The sequence below is a fragment of the Penicillium angulare genome (genome assembly GCF_028827245.1).
Source record: "Penicillium angulare strain IBT 27051 chromosome Unknown utg000009l_segment0_segment0, whole genome shotgun sequence".
NCBI lineage: Eukaryota > Fungi > Ascomycota > Eurotiomycetes > Eurotiales > Aspergillaceae > Penicillium > Penicillium angulare.
Window position 1 is genome coordinate 485,535 of NW_026623168.1, and position 17,051 is coordinate 502,585.

General features: G+C 45.7%; 5 protein-coding genes across 5 annotated transcripts; 2 read left to right on the forward strand and 3 right to left on the reverse strand.

Moving 5' to 3' along the window:
* Positions 1-1,318: 1,318 nt before the first annotated feature.
* On the forward strand, positions 1,319-4,653 carry N7478_011742 (aromatic acid exporter family protein; the record flags this gene model as incomplete). Its single annotated transcript, XM_056927956.1, has 5 exons — positions 1,319-1,352; positions 1,425-1,512; positions 1,572-1,856; positions 1,909-3,625; positions 3,688-4,653. The coding sequence occupies 5 exons, from the start codon at positions 1,319-1,321 to the stop codon at positions 4,651-4,653; spliced, it is 3,090 nt and encodes a 1,029-aa protein (XP_056773683.1).
* A 1,461-nt stretch (positions 4,654-6,114) lies between these two features.
* On the reverse strand, positions 6,115-8,096 carry N7478_011743 (acyl--CoA ligase; the record flags this gene model as incomplete). Its single annotated transcript, XM_056927957.1, has 5 exons — positions 6,115-6,174; positions 6,232-6,385; positions 6,443-6,546; positions 6,587-6,890; positions 6,964-8,096. The coding sequence occupies 5 exons, from the start codon at positions 8,094-8,096 to the stop codon at positions 6,115-6,117; spliced, it is 1,755 nt and encodes a 584-aa protein (XP_056773684.1).
* Positions 8,097-9,725: 1,629 nt separating this feature from the next.
* On the reverse strand, positions 9,726-10,898 carry N7478_011744 (magnesium transporter CorA family protein; the record flags this gene model as incomplete). The annotated part of the gene is made up of 1 exon (XM_056927958.1): positions 9,726-10,898. One exon carries the CDS (start codon positions 10,896-10,898, stop codon positions 9,726-9,728), a length of 1,173 nt encoding a protein of 390 aa, XP_056773685.1.
* A 1,232-nt stretch (positions 10,899-12,130) lies between these two features.
* On the reverse strand, positions 12,131-12,328 carry N7478_011745 (uncharacterized protein; the record flags this gene model as incomplete). The annotated part of the gene is made up of 1 exon (XM_056927959.1): positions 12,131-12,328. The coding sequence occupies one exon, from the start codon at positions 12,326-12,328 to the stop codon at positions 12,131-12,133; it is 198 nt and encodes a 65-aa protein (XP_056773686.1).
* A 1,600-nt stretch (positions 12,329-13,928) lies between these two features.
* Positions 13,929-16,446, forward strand: N7478_011746 (anoctamin family protein; the record flags this gene model as incomplete). The annotated part of the gene is made up of 4 exons (XM_056927960.1): positions 13,929-14,022; positions 14,113-14,266; positions 14,380-14,674; positions 14,737-16,446. 4 exons carry the CDS (start codon positions 13,929-13,931, stop codon positions 16,444-16,446), a joined length of 2,253 nt encoding a protein of 750 aa, XP_056773687.1.
* Positions 16,447-17,051: the final 605 nt, after the last annotated feature.

Genomic DNA, 17,051 nt, shown 5'->3' on the forward strand with positions numbered 1-17,051 from the left:
GTGGCTGTGGCTGTGGCTGTGTCTTCACTTGACTCTTGACTCACTGTAATCATGATGCTCTGTTGTTTCCGAGGTTCAATTTCTTGAGTACAAGCTCTTAGGGCTGGGACTGTTCTAAAATATGCTAATACTAGTTTAACACTGTAACAACTGTAGACTATCGCGTCATGCAATTCGGTCATCGCCGTAACCGCATTGCCTGTTTCTGATGCCTAGATAGAATATATTGACGCAAGTTGTTGCACGATCTCGTCTTGAAATCCTAATATTGTTCATGTACAGGTGGCGCTGCTCTTTATCGACACATTCAACCTTGAAGCAGCCTCAATCTACTAGAATCAATCAATTGTGTATTTTGTACTATGTTTTGTTTCAAATTGTAGATCATAGCGGCCAGCGAAAAGAAACCCCTTTGGCCGTACATTAATCTTGACCGCCTAGACACCGCTATCTGTACTGTAAGCTCCACATCGATAGGAAAACGAGTAGAAAGACAACTGTGAAAGACCAACGTAAAGCTGAATAGAGATATTAGTATCTTCTTTAAATACTTGGTATTATAAGATTAATCTTTCTAAAAAGAAAAAAAGAATCATATTTTAATATAATGGATTTAGAGCTCACTTTGTGATATCCTGATGTGCAGAGGCCTCCAGGCCTCCAGCTATGGGGGTGTTACTGTATTACAGGTATCGCAGGTTTCTGCCGGCTTTTCCTAGGCTATGGTTTATCGTTTTCGTAGCGGGAAAGATCTACTCCGCACACTGATCAACCCCACAAACAACTTGAACTTGAACTTCATCATGCAGATCTGTGAAAGATTTTCAACCTTCAAATTCAATCATCATATCACTGATCAAATCAACATGAACCAAGCTTCATGATCCATATTCCATTCTGAACACCCACGATCCGATATAGATCCAGCCTCACGTGATGACCGGAACCATCGACCGTCGAACTCTGTTCTAACTTTGCCAAAATATCAGTGCCGCAGATTGACACTGTCTCAAAGCAAAGGCCAGCGACTGCAGGTTCAAGAAATCGAAGCTTCTAACTGGATGATTCCAATCGAGAAGCAGCGATCTGCTCCTATATACGCCGCATCGGCACTTGATTCGGCACGGATCTAATCACGGCAACCCGATCCACACAGTACTTCGATGCCGATAGCCAGACCGAGTTCGCGTGGATTTTTCATTGCAGGATCTGTCATCTCGATTCACAATACATGGGTTTCTCTCCTGTATTTGTTTAAGCATCTGCCACCTGATGCAAGTGGTGTATTTATGATCAACACGCCAAATCATGGCTCACAATGAACCCCGGCCATCTCAGCCTGGGGTACTCAGGTAAATAAATATCAAAACGGTGGGTATGAACATGTTATTAATTTCTGGAATTTCAAAGCTATGTCAAACCAGCGTACTGGTGGCCGAAACTAGAGCTAGACTCTCGAACTGTTTTCACAATGCTGAAAGGCGCGTTGGCACCAACCATTACAATCGCAATGTATGTCTTTCTTTAACTGTGAACCTTAAACAATCCTGCCTGGTACCAATACCCCCCAGATACCAGAGTAGTGCAATCTCCGACATCACCACTACGATTGGCTATCTATCGGCTTTGATCTCCGTCCTCTCTCAAGCGTTGATGCCCCGTGCGAAGTTTATGAAGATAGTTTTCTACGACTTACTATCTACCTGCGTGTCTGCATCACTCTGTTGCTTAGCCATTTTCTGCGCTGTCAAAGCACGAGAACACGATCTACCACCAGATGCCAGTGAGAGTGAACGTAATGGGTTCAACAGCGATGCATGTGCAGTATCTGCGATATGGCTGATATTCATGATTTGGTACTGAATGCCCATATCAGAACAAAAGGAATCAAAAGCTAATACGAAACAGGGGCGCGAACTCCCTTCGCGCACTAAAGCCTATGGAACTACAGGATCCGATGGTTGCCTTTTCCATTTTTGCCTCAGTCACCATTACCCGCGCAGGCATGTTCACAAGTCTCTCCGAAGGGTTGGAGTTTATTGCGCGGCTTCTCAAGGGATTCATGATTGGGTTTGCGATCGCGACCGGTGTCTCATTACTCGTTTACCCGATAACCAGTCGGGGGAATGTTTTCCACGACCTGAAAGACTACATAGCTTCAGTGGACGATGTTCTCGAATCACAAATATCATTTGCAGAGGGTAACTCCCTCACCGGATTTTTTAACCGACGCGCTATTCCAGAAGAACAGACCACAAAGAGTACCAAAGATACACAGAAGCCATTGGCAGATGGCGAATCAGACCCGCAAGCCAAGGAGAAACGGCTGCAAGGAAGCATGTCCAAACTCAACGGCCTGCACAGCAAGCTGCATGCCGATCTCTTCTACTCCAAAGACGAGATCGCATGGGGTAAACTGTCAGCGACAGATCTAAGCAGCATAGCCTCTCTCTTCCGAAGTCTTCTTCTCCCACTTTCAGGAATGTCAATGCTGCCCGAGATCCTGGAGACAATAATCAAGAATGAAGGACCTCGTGACGACGCACAGGACGATCTCCTCGTCGATCAAGACGAAGGGGCAATGAAACAGAAAGAGAAACAGAATCAAAAACAATCCGAGATCCAAAAAGTGGTACAAACTCACCACGCGCGGCTGGTAGATGCCTCCGTGCTGGTGAAGCAGGGGTTAAACTATTTTCTGTTAGCTCTGGAGTTTATCAAGGCCAAGCATTTAGACAAGCAAAAGAATACGCATCAGGGTGGATCCCATGCCAGGGACGAAGAAGCAAGGGGTGAAAGCTTGAATCCGTTGTTGCCTGGGTTTACGTCACGTTTTGAACGGGAGATACATCGGTATTACGCACGACGAAAAGAGTTACCTGAAGCTTTGGCGTCGCTTGAGGCATTTTCTGCTTCTGAGAAAGTTGGTTCTGCGGCGGCTGATGGCGCTGAGGGTGCGGGATTATTGGGTTCGGACCCCGATGTACGACAGGAATTCTTTCTGATTCTATTCATGGGGCATTTGCAAGATGATCTACTCAGTGCCACGTTGCAGTTGGTCAAGTTTGCAGATAGCAAGGTTGCTGATGGGACGATGAAGCACAATCGGTTTATTTTTCCACAGCACAAATCTATTCGGGAATGGCTCTCGCTTAGCACAGGACCGAAAGAGGGGAATGAATCAGAATCTGATAGTAGACAGTCGTCTCATGTGGATCCCTCAGCTATACATCGGAGTCAGGCATTTACTGGATTTCCTGATCCGGAACACCTCCCGCCGACGAATGTATGGGAGAAAGGAAGCGCAATACTCAGTACGATTTCTCGTGTTATCAGGTCTGAGCAGAGCTTGTTTGGGTTTCGAGTCGCGGCAGCTTCATTTTCAGTTGCTATTCTGGCATTTTTGCATCAGACTCAGGATTGGTTTATTCGGCAACGATGCATTTGGGCAATGATTGTTATTGTTATCGGGATGAACCCGACTAGTGGACAAACTATGTTTGGGTTCGTTGCCCGGATAATCGCAACGGCTATTTCGCTTGTGCTCAGTTTAATTGTCTGGTATATTGTCGATGGCAAGACTCCTGGAGTTATTATATTCCTCTATCTGGCAAATGTTTTTGAGGTAACACCGATATCCCCCATGGCAAGTTATTTTTTTATGATGGCTGACCGAAACCTCTACAGTACTATTTCTACATCAAAATGCCACAGTATTTCGGCGCCTCAGTCATCGCCATAGTGACTCTGAACGTGATCATTGGTTATGAACTACAGGTGATATCCCCAAGATTTTACAACACGCCATCACAAACTGATGAATTACAGGTCCGCAAATTGGGTATCACTGAAGCCGAGTCCAACGGCCAACCATACTACCCAATCTACATATTCGGCCCATACAAACTCGCAGCCGTAGCAGCAGGATGCGCTATCTCATTTTTCTGGGTAATCTTCCCATACCCAATAACAGCAAAATCCCAACTGCGCAAACTGCTCGGAAAAAGTCTCTTCGTCTTAGCCAAATTCTACAGTGCAATGCACGCAACTATAGAGCTCTGGCTCGTCAACGAACTAGGTGACATCGAAGACAAGACCTCACCAGCCTATCAACTGCAGGGTTCAAGACATAAGATCTTCAAAGACGAAATGATGCTCCTGACCGGTCTACGAATGCACAGTCATTTCAGTACCTTTGAACCACCAATTGGTGGCAAGTTCCCAAAGCCTATATACGACAACATTATCTCAGAGATCCAACGAATTCTCACAAGCATGTCACTAATGGCTCATATAACCCAGACTCTAGATGCTTTATCCGTTGAACCAGATTCGTCTCCATCTCCAGTCGAAGACCAGCATGGCGAAGAATGGAAATCCCGTCTAGCAGAGATAGCACTGAAGTCTACAGACTTTAACTCTCACCGTATCACGTCATTACTCTGTCATCTCTCTGCTTCTATCTCAAATGCTCAACCTTTACCGCCTTATCTATCTACACCTGACTCATTTCCACTCGCGAAGCAGATGCATAAAATTGACGATGAGTTGTTGAGTATTCGGCATGTGGCGGATCCGGTATTTTCTGCTTTTGTAACACTAGAGGTTTTGAGGTCCGTTGTCAGTTTCAGTTTACAAGATTTGATCAAGTAAGTTTTATCTTTACATCTACCTCTACGTCTGCCTGATGCCTGATGCCTATTCCTATTGAAATCTGACGATTTTACTTACTCTGCCTAGTAATGTTCGCAAGCTTGTTGGCGAATTGAGCTTTGATTTCCATATACGGCAGGCAGCTCAGTATTCCGAATCTATTCAACTTCTTCATCAATCTGAAGAAGATGCCTAGTATAAAAATTTATCTATTTATTCTTCCTTCCTCCTTCCTTCTTCCTTCTTCCTTTTCCTTCATACAACATCTTCACTTCGAATTCACTCAACATCTTCACATACCAAGCGAATAGAGAGGAGGCATCGGAAGAAGAAATTTTATATAAAGAATATATTCCTTTCTTCTGTCCCCGTCAACCCTACACTTTCTTCTTCTTCAAACAACCCCCTACAAACTGGAGAAAAATGTGCGTGAAGTAATCGAGAACCGGATATCATCTGCTACAGCTCAGAATCAGCTACAACAAGCCGAGAGATAATAAACGCAATCACCAAGTATGTGGTTGAACTGACTCAGTCACAAAGAAGATGAACGCGCGCCTCAAGTTGCAAGAAAAAACCGCCGCTTGATCAACACCATCATTCATCAGAACGCGAATCGATAGTAACCCAAGAAAAAGATTATGCACTATAATCAAGGTGGACCAAACTCCTCAAGCTTTTTGAAACTTGAAGAGAAAGAAGAAGGCAATGAGAAAAAGAAGTGCACGCTGCAGGAAGACTTTTATCAGGAGCAATATCAAAATCTGGCATGGTGAAAGTCGAAAATTGCGTTAACCGACAATGCCGAAGAAGTCAGAATTCACCATTTTCTCAGACGCTCTCGAGCAGCTCCAGGAGCCAATGAATCTACACTAAGCGATTGAAACAACCAATTCAAAGATCAGCGAAGAATTTGATTAATTCACGAACTCCAGTACAGCGACGTTAAAGTATCGAAAAACGTTTAATGACCTCGCTATTAACTTAAACAAAACGAGAAGAATATTTGTCCCTAATGACGCTAGGACGAGTCTCCGCCAGACTCTCAACCACCAAATCAAACAGCAGAAGTTTAAGGCATTCTCATCGTCTCCAGTGTTTGGGCTACATGAAATCTGCCCATGGAGCTGGAAAAGGCACAAGGATCTATCTAAGTATCCCCTATCATTATATTTGACTTCATTCTCGCATTCTATAAGGAGCACAGAGATATATTTTACTGTGATCTACCTATCAAAAACACCTCCAACATTTAACATTTAACCAAATATTCTGCTACTACAAAATTGGCCAACTTCCTATCATCGTAGCTTATGAAAGAATGTCTACACCAAGACCCACTCCTACAAACTCCACATTCTACCCTTTTAGGCAAGAGTAGATGTCAATATAGTCCGACTAGTCGAGCTTCCTCCTTTCGAGCTTCTTAACCAAGCACATCACCGTCTTGATTACATTGCTTTACAATTTCGAATTCTTCGCGATAGCATCTCTAATCAATCGTCGCAAAATCTTCCCAGACTAGACAGTCCATTAGGTGTTATCATATACCCTTGCTAGTATTTAAGCAGAACATACCGGAGCTTTGGGTATGGCGTCAGTGAAGACAACACCGCCCGTGAGTCTCTTGATCGTTGATACCTTATTGTTGACGAATTGCATGATGTCGTCTACGGAGACAGAAGCCCCTGGCGCTGCCACAACGTAGGCACGAGGGTACTCTTCGTCTCCCCTGTCTCTGTCAGTCTATGGAATAAGGCCCATCTAAGAGAATTCTATCGAGCCTCACTTTTTCACGCCGATGACGGCGGCGTCGTTGACAGCAGGGTGATCAAGAAGGAGTGCTTCGAGCTCAGCGGGCCAGACCTGGACGCCTTTCACCTTGATCATTTCCTGCCATAAGATGTCAGCCGTTGTCCTCGACTTTACTCACATGTCCACTATGGCTTGCCTTCTTCCGATCCACGACATAATACCACCCTTTCTCATCCTGGCGTGCCACATCTCCTGTCCTCAACCATCCGTCTGGGGTAATACTCTCATCAGTCGCCTTTTTGTTTTGCCAGTAACCCTTCATAATATTCGGACCACGGAACCATATTTCCCCGCTTTGTCCTCGCGCAACCTCATTCTCATCGTCATCCATCAGCTTTATCTCACAGTTCGGCATGGGCTCGCCAACGGAGCCGGCTACTGCCGTTAGGGTAGGATCCCAACCGATAGTATTGCAGCAGGATCTGTGGGCAGAGTAAGTACAGGCCACTACTCCAAGCTATGCCAAGTGGTACTTAGCGAAGAGAAGAGACGAACTCTGTCGATGCAAGGCCCTGCTTAACATTTACGTGTCCTTTGGGCCAAAGCGACTCGTACTGGAAAGTCGGTTCTGGACCTAACGGTGCTGCACACGAGAAAGTCTTAGTGACGCTGCTGATGTCATATTTTCCACTCTTCACAGCAGGATGCTTGGTCATGGCCACGATGATGGGCGGCACAAGGTGCAGCTCCGTGATACGAAACCTCTGGATGTTTTCCAGCATACTGTTGATCTCGTATTGCCGCATGATGTACGAGGGGACCCGTCTCGCGATGGAAATGGTACAGAAATAGCACAGTGCCAGGCCGTGGTAGAGTGGAATGGTGCACAGCCACCTGGAATTTTTGGCCGCCAGCTCTTTCGTACAGAGGTTGGGATCAAGTCTCATTACGAAATCTGTCTGAACGCAGTTTGCGAGAATGCCATAATGTGACGCCTCTGCTGCTTTGGGAAGACCAGTAGTTCTGTCAATGATAATATTAGCATCATTGGAGACAAGAAATGCTACGGTGACGAACCCAGATGTCATTATCGTATAGACGGTTGTCGACTTCGATTCTTCCGGAGTTAGCTTCTTCCAAACGAAGCGCCTACCGACATCTTTCGGCGCTAGTAAGTGCTTCCAATGCTTCACATCATTTTTAAAATCATCATCACCGCCGCCATCCTTGATGAGCGGAACATCGTTAAACACATAAACACGTTCCCGTCCCATGCCTACCATTTTGGCGGCCTCCAGAGCGCAGGCTAGAGTTAGTTCGCTCGCCAGTATGAAGCTCGGCGTGGTGAGGCTCAGCTGATACGCCAACTCGCGGGCATTAGAGTGCGGATTCGCGGACTGATATATGCCACTGGCCATAATAACGCCAAGGTTGACGACGGGGAAGAGAACGTCGTTACCGCTGAGGATAACGACTCGATCGCCTTCTTTTAATCCCGCGGCTTGTAACCCTGCGGCTAAACGCTGGGACCAGAGACGGAGCTCAGTCCATGTCATGCACAGCGTCTCCGGGTGTTCAGCGTCAGCAAAGGCGAGAGCATCGCCGAGTGGAGCTGTAGGGGAGCCGAAGAGATAGGTGGGAATGTCCACCTCCGGAACAGAAACGCTCCATCGTGATTTCTGCGGCATGGTAAGGTATTTCACAGGTACAGTGACACTGATATAATGACGGATGAAGAATCGAGAAAGTGAAGGAGTAGAGATCTCGCTCATTCTTATTCGTCTTACTCAGCTTACACCTTCGGGGGGCCTTACATCACGTGCATATGGATAGAAAACTTCTATAAACCAAACACACCCTTACTGTAATATAGCCTACTGCTTTGTTTATCAAGTATTCATATATCTAAGTAGCTTCCAACACAAACCTTTCCAAGGAAGATAGCAACTATATGTTAACAACTGCATATAGCAACTTATATACAACAAGCTGAAATAAACTCTCAAAGCTACCGATATACACCATCCTCCAACTATATCCCTTCCACCTAGTTTATTCACATTCTTCATCAATTGAAGAGAACCACTTCAATAACTTTACAGTTTAATCTTGCGAAGTTTACCACTAATATCTCCGGCTGACATTCGTAAGTCTTTCGTCGCAGCGAACGTCCTCGTCATTTCCGCTGCGCCCTCAAGTACCAAGTCTGATAAGCCTCATTCTAGAACTCTATCTTTCGGCCCATCCCCCGTCATCTACTCCAACGGTTTACCGTAGTTCGATATAATAGTTACATATACATACCTAAGGGAGTCGCTGCTAACCTTAGCTACCGGATCGGAGATAAAGCTACTATCGAAGAGGCCCAGGTATACGGCTACGGTGCTATAACTCTAGCTGACAATACTTCGACTGGCGCAAGGCTTATAAATTTTCCATATCAACTAAATAAAACAAAAAAGCAAAAGCAAAAACATACAACAGTCAGGATTCGCATGTGGTCACCCACCATACTACTAACTGACCGGCGTGTGGCTTAAGTACGGCTGAGCGGACGGGAAGCCCTGTTCTCCACACCCTGTGGTCGTATGTACTGGTAATAGGATGAGGAATAACTTTAACTGAACATACATGGTGATGGACTTGACCCCAAGCATGATTTTGAAAGCTGTAATGTTCTAGTAGGTCTTCGACGATGGGGAGTTCCCATAGTTGCGGTGGCTCCGACCAGAAGAAGAAGGACTGTCATGCATTCTGCATCTACAGGATATGCAGAATGAAGCGTCTCCTTGGTCCGAACTCTGTTAGTGATAGCGCCGTAGAACCTGATGGGATGAGACGATGCATCCATCCATGCGCGGCGATGAGGCTGGCGGTGCATTCTGCCCTTTGCCTAGTTTAGATAGCCACAGGGCTGGGAGGAATAACCTCCCACCACCACACGCTGTTTTCTTCCCTCGTTTCTGTTGCGCCATCAGAACCATGATCTTAAAAACCCACGTGGCGTTCGTAAGGGCAAGGGGAAGTTGAGGAACAAAGATGGAGAGCTGAAGAGTGTTAAAGTGTGAAAGTTGGAAGGTACTTATCAAGTCTACGTCTGTACTCCAAGTCGTTCTGCCAACCCCGACCCGTCTATCTAGTTAGTTCTTACCCTCTGCAAGGGAGAAGAGAATCAAGTTGCTTCCTCCTAGTTTTCAGCTATGTCTGTAACAATGTAAGTACCCAAGTAGAACATCAGCCTAGTCATATACAGCTTAGTATAGAGAGCATTAACATTATCCATCTATTGTAAAATATCTCTCTCCATCTATAAAAATCTACAACAACTTATACTTCGCCGCAGCCCCCATACAAACAATCATAAAAACCACAAAAGCACCCACAATCCCAAAAAACCACGTCAACCCACTATCCTCCTGCCCCGGCACAACAACATTCATCCCAAACATCCCCGTAACAAGATGACAAGGCACAAAGATAGTAGCCAAAATAGTAACCTTGCTCATAACCGAATTAACAGTCAAACTAATCCTAAGATTAGTAGCACTAAGCTGCGCAAGACAATTACCCTGCGACCGTCCGATAATCTCATCAATATGAGCTAATGTGGAAATAGTAGTAATCAGATGATCTTGTACATCGCCTAAGTACAAAATGAGTTCTCCGTCTGGAAAGATAGGGAGGAGTTTATCTGCTGCTTCGCAGCGTTTGACGAAGCCGTTGAGAACGTCGAGTTTTCCGTGGAGAGAGCGGAGAGTGTGGGTGATCTTTTTGCGGAGGGCGTCGATTCGAGGAATTAGGGTTTGGACGTCGTCTATGCGGGCGATGAAGACTTGATCTTCTATTGCTTCTGCTTCGGTTGATGCAGAGGTGCTTACGGGTTGGAAGCTGTCGATTATGTCGTCGCTGGTTTCAGTTAGTTGGATCGTGTTCACCAGACTGTTTAAGGTGGGTGTGCCGGTGGGCTTGACGTACATTAGAGCATAGCAGATCCAATCACTGGATAAAGGAATATCGTGCATTTTCCGAATCCGATTGCGAACACGATGAACATGAGAGCAGCCCCTCGGCGAGAAAGTAATAACGCCATACTGAAAAACGAGGATATACATCGATGCCGAAGAGGGAATACCGGGCCGTTCATGTTCGGGATTTGACGGCTCAACGAGCGTCTTGAACGAAATCAAGTAGTAGTTCCGGAACACCTCGACTTTCTCTCGCGTCTCACGCAGCTTGATATCCTCAGCTGTTAATCGATGAATATTCAGCGTTTGCATAACCTGGTCGACGTCTTCATCGGTCGGGTCACGTATATCAAACCAGAAGACTGGACAAGAGGGCTCGGGTCTAGCTTTGAGTTTCTCCTGAATGACATCGTCCAGCTTACCATCGGGGAAGAGATTATCCCATGACGAAGCTGTGATTGCTTGTTGAGTCTTTGAAGAGAAGAAGCTGAAGCGGGGGATCTCTGCCATCTTTTCTTGAGACATGTTAAGTCAGAAGTTGATAGTGCGACCGGTGACTGGTGACTGGTTTCAAAGTCGGATGAGAGTAGACTAGAGTCGACGTATAGATGGAACTCTGCAGTAAGCTCTGAAAAAAGAGCAAAGAAATATCATGTCATTCAGCCCATTCTACCTTGGAAAGAAGCGGGCACTCCAGTGACCGTAAGAGAAGTAGTGTGCGAAGAGAAATCCACATTCATCGAAGAGTCAAGTGCGTGGTAAGCGTAAGTGCCCGGTGTAGCTGCAGATGTGGTGATGATGCATAAGATGAGGGAGTTTGGAACTTGAAATTTGAAGTTTAGATGTAAAATTCCGGCACAGAACCTGTTGAATCAACCTGGGCATTGGCATTGGCATTGGCATTGGCATTGCAACCCTGTCCAGTCGCGGCTTACGTCGTTAGGCAAGTTCATCCTCAGCCCTACCCGTTGCCCCACGTCGGGGGTCCCCAAATGGAAAGGAAGCAAATTTTGAGAGCGAATAAGGCAGCGAATTAGAGAGTTGATGGTGGATAACTGGCTCAGTACATGGTGCGTATGATTTGGTAGGATTGGGTCCAAGCGTGGAAGGGGCAAAGACAAAGTTTGGCTCGGGATGAAGATGCCGAGAAGAAGAATCTTTTACGTTTTAAACAGCTACAACATTGGGAGTACTACGAGCCAGTCTTGTATTTTATTCACTATATTAAGTGATATTTTGAATGTAGAATAATGTAAGGGTCGATTTATTGAGGTTTTACATTGTCGGTTTATTAATTGAGTATGTAGGCTGTTTCTGCTTCTCAGGTTATTCACCCTTTCGGGCTGGTGGGTCAAGTTGAAATTGGACCGAGTCGAGTGGCTCTTGGCACTAGGCAGCTTTATTTTAAGCGAGTGATTACTTGTTGTATCCTGGATGAAGTGGAGTTGTATTATTGGGAGTACGGATGGAGACTCCGCTTGAATAAGATACTGTAGACAGGGCTTTTAACAAACAATGGTTGCACCTCAACAAAACACAAATAAGGAGAGACAAGATCAAACAAGCTTCAATTAACTCCGATCAGTCAAGACCGATCATACCCAATTCGTAATGCATAACTCATGCTGATCCGGTCTAACGAGTAAGTTAGCCAATACTCCATCTACATCACAAAAATGATAAACCATGCCTAATTCTGGATAATAAATACCTGAATTCATCCAATTGAACCAATTCAACCATAGAGCCAAACGAGATCAATCAATGGTTTTCAACTCAGGCTCAACACCCTGCTCGCCATCGTCGACATAAGATGTCCGCAGCCGGGGATAAGCCAGCAAGAAAAAGGCCACAACAGCAAGTAGAACAAGTAAAGTCGGCATAAACATGAAGAGGAAGAGGAATAAACTCAAGCCAAAGGTGACACTTTGACCGCGTAGGAAACGGCGGGCCATGAGGTCAAGTAAAGTGGTGAACATGAACTGGTTGGGTTGGCAGAAGATCGAAGATCCGATATGATATAATTAGATAGCTTCGATATTGCAGTGGGAGGAGCGATAATGGACAAAGCTGAAAGAGAAGCTGGGATAACCTCCTATCCGCAGGGATAGTTCCTAGAAACTCAAACTGGATGATCGCATATCAGGTAGGAAGACTACCATGATATAGGTATAAAGCCGAGCAGGTAATGCACAAAGCTCAGACAATGGAAGCGGCGGATAGGCACAGCCTTACAAAGCGAGTGTGGCTGACGGAATGAAGGCTGAGTGGCTAATGCATACAAAAAGTGATGCCTTGAAGGCGTCCGCGTCCATTTTATCCGCAATTGAGTGCAAATTCAGATCAGAATTCGTTGGGACAGCGTCATTGACCCAGTTGGCTTATGAGCCAACCGGATCAGCTATACCCAAGGGTGGGTATTCGTGGGTATTCGGGGCTTGGCGGATAAAAGTCGGTGTTAGTGTCGGTGATGGTAGTTCATTCTGACGATCATTTGATTGCCCAAAGTGGTATGTATTCGGGATATTCTGGATTTTTCCATATCATAATTGTGATATGCCCTGTCAATAAGAAGAAGAACTGTGTGTTTGTCGGAGTGTAAAGTGCATTCACTCCTGACTGCCCCGTGTCTTGGCGCTAATAGTGGCAGGCAGCAGTATTTTGTAAATTACGGTATAATACGTGTATATCACGTACACTTCCCTCCCTGTACGGAATACGTTTCTTTGCCATCCCAGTGATAAAGGCCAGCTACAGCAAATTACTCTGAGTAAATCCCCACTCTTAATCCAGGGATGGCAATCCAGGCCGATTCCCTGCGGTTTCTCCTCAAGTTTGCGTCTCCAGCCAGTCACGGATCAACACGCAGAGAGTGGGTCCAAGTACAGGTCCGCGTACAGATTAGCGCCTTAGAAGACACGGGTGGGTTACACACAAAGCAACGTGAAGAAGAGAAAACAGCGATTCGTTTGTCCTTGTGCATTGACTACTACACTTTGTGTACTTAGTACATCGAACAATGAGGAGCATATTATAGCCAATGGATGAATTATAGATTGATGAATATTAATATTAAACTACAATGGAGTCCAGTGGCAACATTGAAATCTCGTGTATTATGTAGTACGGGACGGGGTAATACAGCCTTGTAGGGCTGAAGCTTGGCCGTGGATCCCCATGATCGCATTGTTTACATTCATTTAGAGATTACTGTTATTATGATTATAGTATTATAATAAAAAACCATAAATAGTTTACTAATTAGTTTGTACCATTCATTCTTGAATTAATTCCCCAGATCTAACAAGGCTGGCTGGCAGCAGTAAGCGGCTGATTCCAACCGATTCCCTTGGTGGAACCCACTGCGTATCATGCCTTTCTTCCTCCCCCCCCCACATAGTTCTCTTTTCCCCCCGATTTCAATTTCCTGTTTCTTCCCACTCTCCCTCCAACTCCATCCCTACACCGTCTTTTCTGTTCTGTTCATTCTGTCCTTAAGCTTTATTTCCTTGTGTTTCTTTTGTCTCTCTCTGCTGTACCCGGCTGTACCCAGCCATGTCTTGGCTCGCGGGGTACGGCAACCTCGATGACCAGGAAAACGATAACCTAGGCATTGACTGGGTCCTGCAATATGAATTTAGTGATATCGGTACGTCTGTCTGCATCACTCTTGCAGAGCACGACTGCAGAACCCAATCCAATCTACACAGACCAAGTACAGCCATACTAACGTCTCCAGACCAAGCACAGGCTGTCTCCGAATTCCGCGCCTTAGTCAATGATCTCACCGAAGCTGGTCTTCGTGTGCAAGTTCGTCACGGTCACGGTTCTTCACTACTAGTTTGTATTCGAGTCCCGAGGGATCAATTGGGGAAAATGATCCATCAATCACGGTAAGCTACACCGCATCGCATCGCATCGCATCGCAATTACAATTATAATTACACCAAGAATTCAAAACTCAAAATCAATCTCGCATTTACATATACTAATGCTGGTGGATTAGAATGAAAGATTGGCTGTACTGTCTCATACATACACTCCCCGAAGGCGATGACACCACCAATGCGCACGCGGAGACCGCCGCAGAGGAACTCCGCTCCGTATACCACGCGGTGACTTGGGGGAAGAATCTGGGCGGTGCCGGTATCACCCCCAACCACGGCAAATGGAAGAATATCACGGCCTCATTCCCATTACATGATCAGGATGCCTGTTCGCAATTATTAGCTCAATGGAATCGAAAAACTGTATTGAATACAGAGGATCTGGATGCGATCCGCGCAATCTTTGGTGAAAAGGTAAGGTCCAAGGTCACCATTGAAAGTTCTACTATTAAAGCTCTGACTGACTAACGATTCAGGTCGCTTTCTACTTCGCTTTCATTCAATGCTATTCGCTGTTTTTAATCGTGCCTGCAGTCCTAGGAATCATCGCATGGCTATACCTAGGCGCATATTCCATCATCAACGGTGCTGCACTTTGCATCTGGTGCGTGGTCTTTGTCGAGTACTGGAAGATCCGGGAACATGACCTCGCTCTCCGATGGGGAGTAAAAGGGGCCGGAAGCTTGAAAGTGAATCGACCCCAATACCACTGGGAGAAAGAAGTCAAGGATCCTGTCACCGGGCAGATGATGAAAGTATTTCCCGGGTGGAAACAGTTCCTACGTCAACTACTCCTAATCCCATTCGCATTAGTTGCCGCGGTCGCACTGGGCGGCTTGATCGTGGCAACATTCGCATCCGAAGTCTTCATTTCAGAGGTATACAACGGACCACTGAAAGGATATCTGGAATTCGTCCCTACAATTCTTTTTTCCCTCTCTTTACCCGCCATTACATCATTTCTCACTAGCATCGCAACCCGATTAACCAAATACGAAAATTACCGCACACAAGACCTCTTCGATCTCGCTCAAACACAAAAAACCTTCGTTATGAACTTCATCACCTCTTTCCTACCTACAATCCTCACAGCATACATCTACGTCCCCTTCGGCAAATCAATCGTTCCCCATCTAGATCTTCTCCGACGAGCGGGTCTTCTCAGCGCCGAACTAGCATCCCACCAAGATTTCGAAGTGGATACCTCTCGATTCCAACAGGAAGTCATCTACCTCTCCATGACAGCACAGGTCGTCGGTTTCGGAGAGGAGATCGTCCTCCCCTACGTTAAGCATGTCCTATGGCAGAAATGGCGTGACTACCGTGACCGCCAGTTCGGATTAACTCGGAAACGCAGTTTCTCCACCGCAACTGATCTTTTATTGATCGATGTACCCGAGGAAGCCAAATTTCTCAAGCGAGTACGCAGCGAAACGGACGCAGAGGAATACAAAGTCGAAGACGACATTCTGGAAATGTGTGTCCAGTTCGGCTACTTGGCACTTTTCGGCGTTGCATGGCCCCTTGTACCACTAGGCTTCCTACTAAACAACTGGCTCGAGCTACGAGGTGACTTCTTCAAATTAACACTCGAATGTCAACGTCCACCACCAATTCGAGCAGACTCCATTGGTCCCTCCCTACTTGGTCTCGACTTCCTCGCATGGATGGGCACATTATCAACAGCAGCTATCGTCCATTTATACCGCGGTCCAATGTCGGAGGTAAAACTCTGGTCTCTACTCTTGACTGTCTTCTTAGCAGAACAAGCGTACCTAGCTCTCCGCTTTGTAGCCGCCACTGCTCTCCAGAAGATTTTCTCCGATGCACTACGCACAGAAGAAGCTCAGCGCTACTCAGTCCGAAAGAGCTTCATGGAGGCTACCCTCGCTGCTCAAAGTGGATCTCCTGGTTCCCCTGGTTCACGGGTCCGGCAACGAGTTCGCTTCCACGAACGAGTGAATGTATATGGGACATCGGAGAATGAACAATCATCCGAGAATAGTGATGGGAGTGCGCCACCGAGTACTGAAAAGCCACAGGATGAGGTCCTTCGGGGATCTGATTGCGAGGCAGAGTTCTGGAATGGACTGTCGTGTGACGCAGCAGATGCAGGCGTTAAAATGATCCGCGCACTCAGTGCAAATAAAGCAGGGGATGAACTAAAGTGGACAAAAGAGGCATAGCATAGCGGTCTTTTTATTTATTTGTTGATTTATTTATTTCTGTCTTTGCTATATGTTCCTTGCTATTAGCTGCATTGCGTGTAGACCGCATATTGGGTACGGGTTTCCTTGTTTACTAGCTCTGGCTGTGAAAAATATAAACCGAACTATGAATAGTATCAAAAATCCCTCTGTTTCAAATTATTTCTAGACCATATATCTCTATTAACTCCATTTACCTATTAGTGTCTTCATAGTCACCGGGCAGGCAATGTGGCCACACGCGGCCGCCCCATAATAATTTAAGGGGGAAATAACTATATCCACCGTAGGCAACATGAATCAATAGAAGCAAGTCAATAAATAGACACTACCGGAAATAGGAAATTTAATAGTAAATTAAAAAATAAATAAATAATAAAACAACCCCTTACAATACTAAATAATACTCTCGTACTAAGAATATACGCTAAATATGGGGATGTTCAGCCCTACAGGGCTGCCAAGCCACAAGTGGATCCCAACCACAAAGTTGGTTCTATCCGTCTCCGTCTTTTCCCCCCAAACTGACTTCCTGCTTCTTTTCTCTCTTATAACTTCCTCCTCCTCCTCCTTCTCCTCCTCAT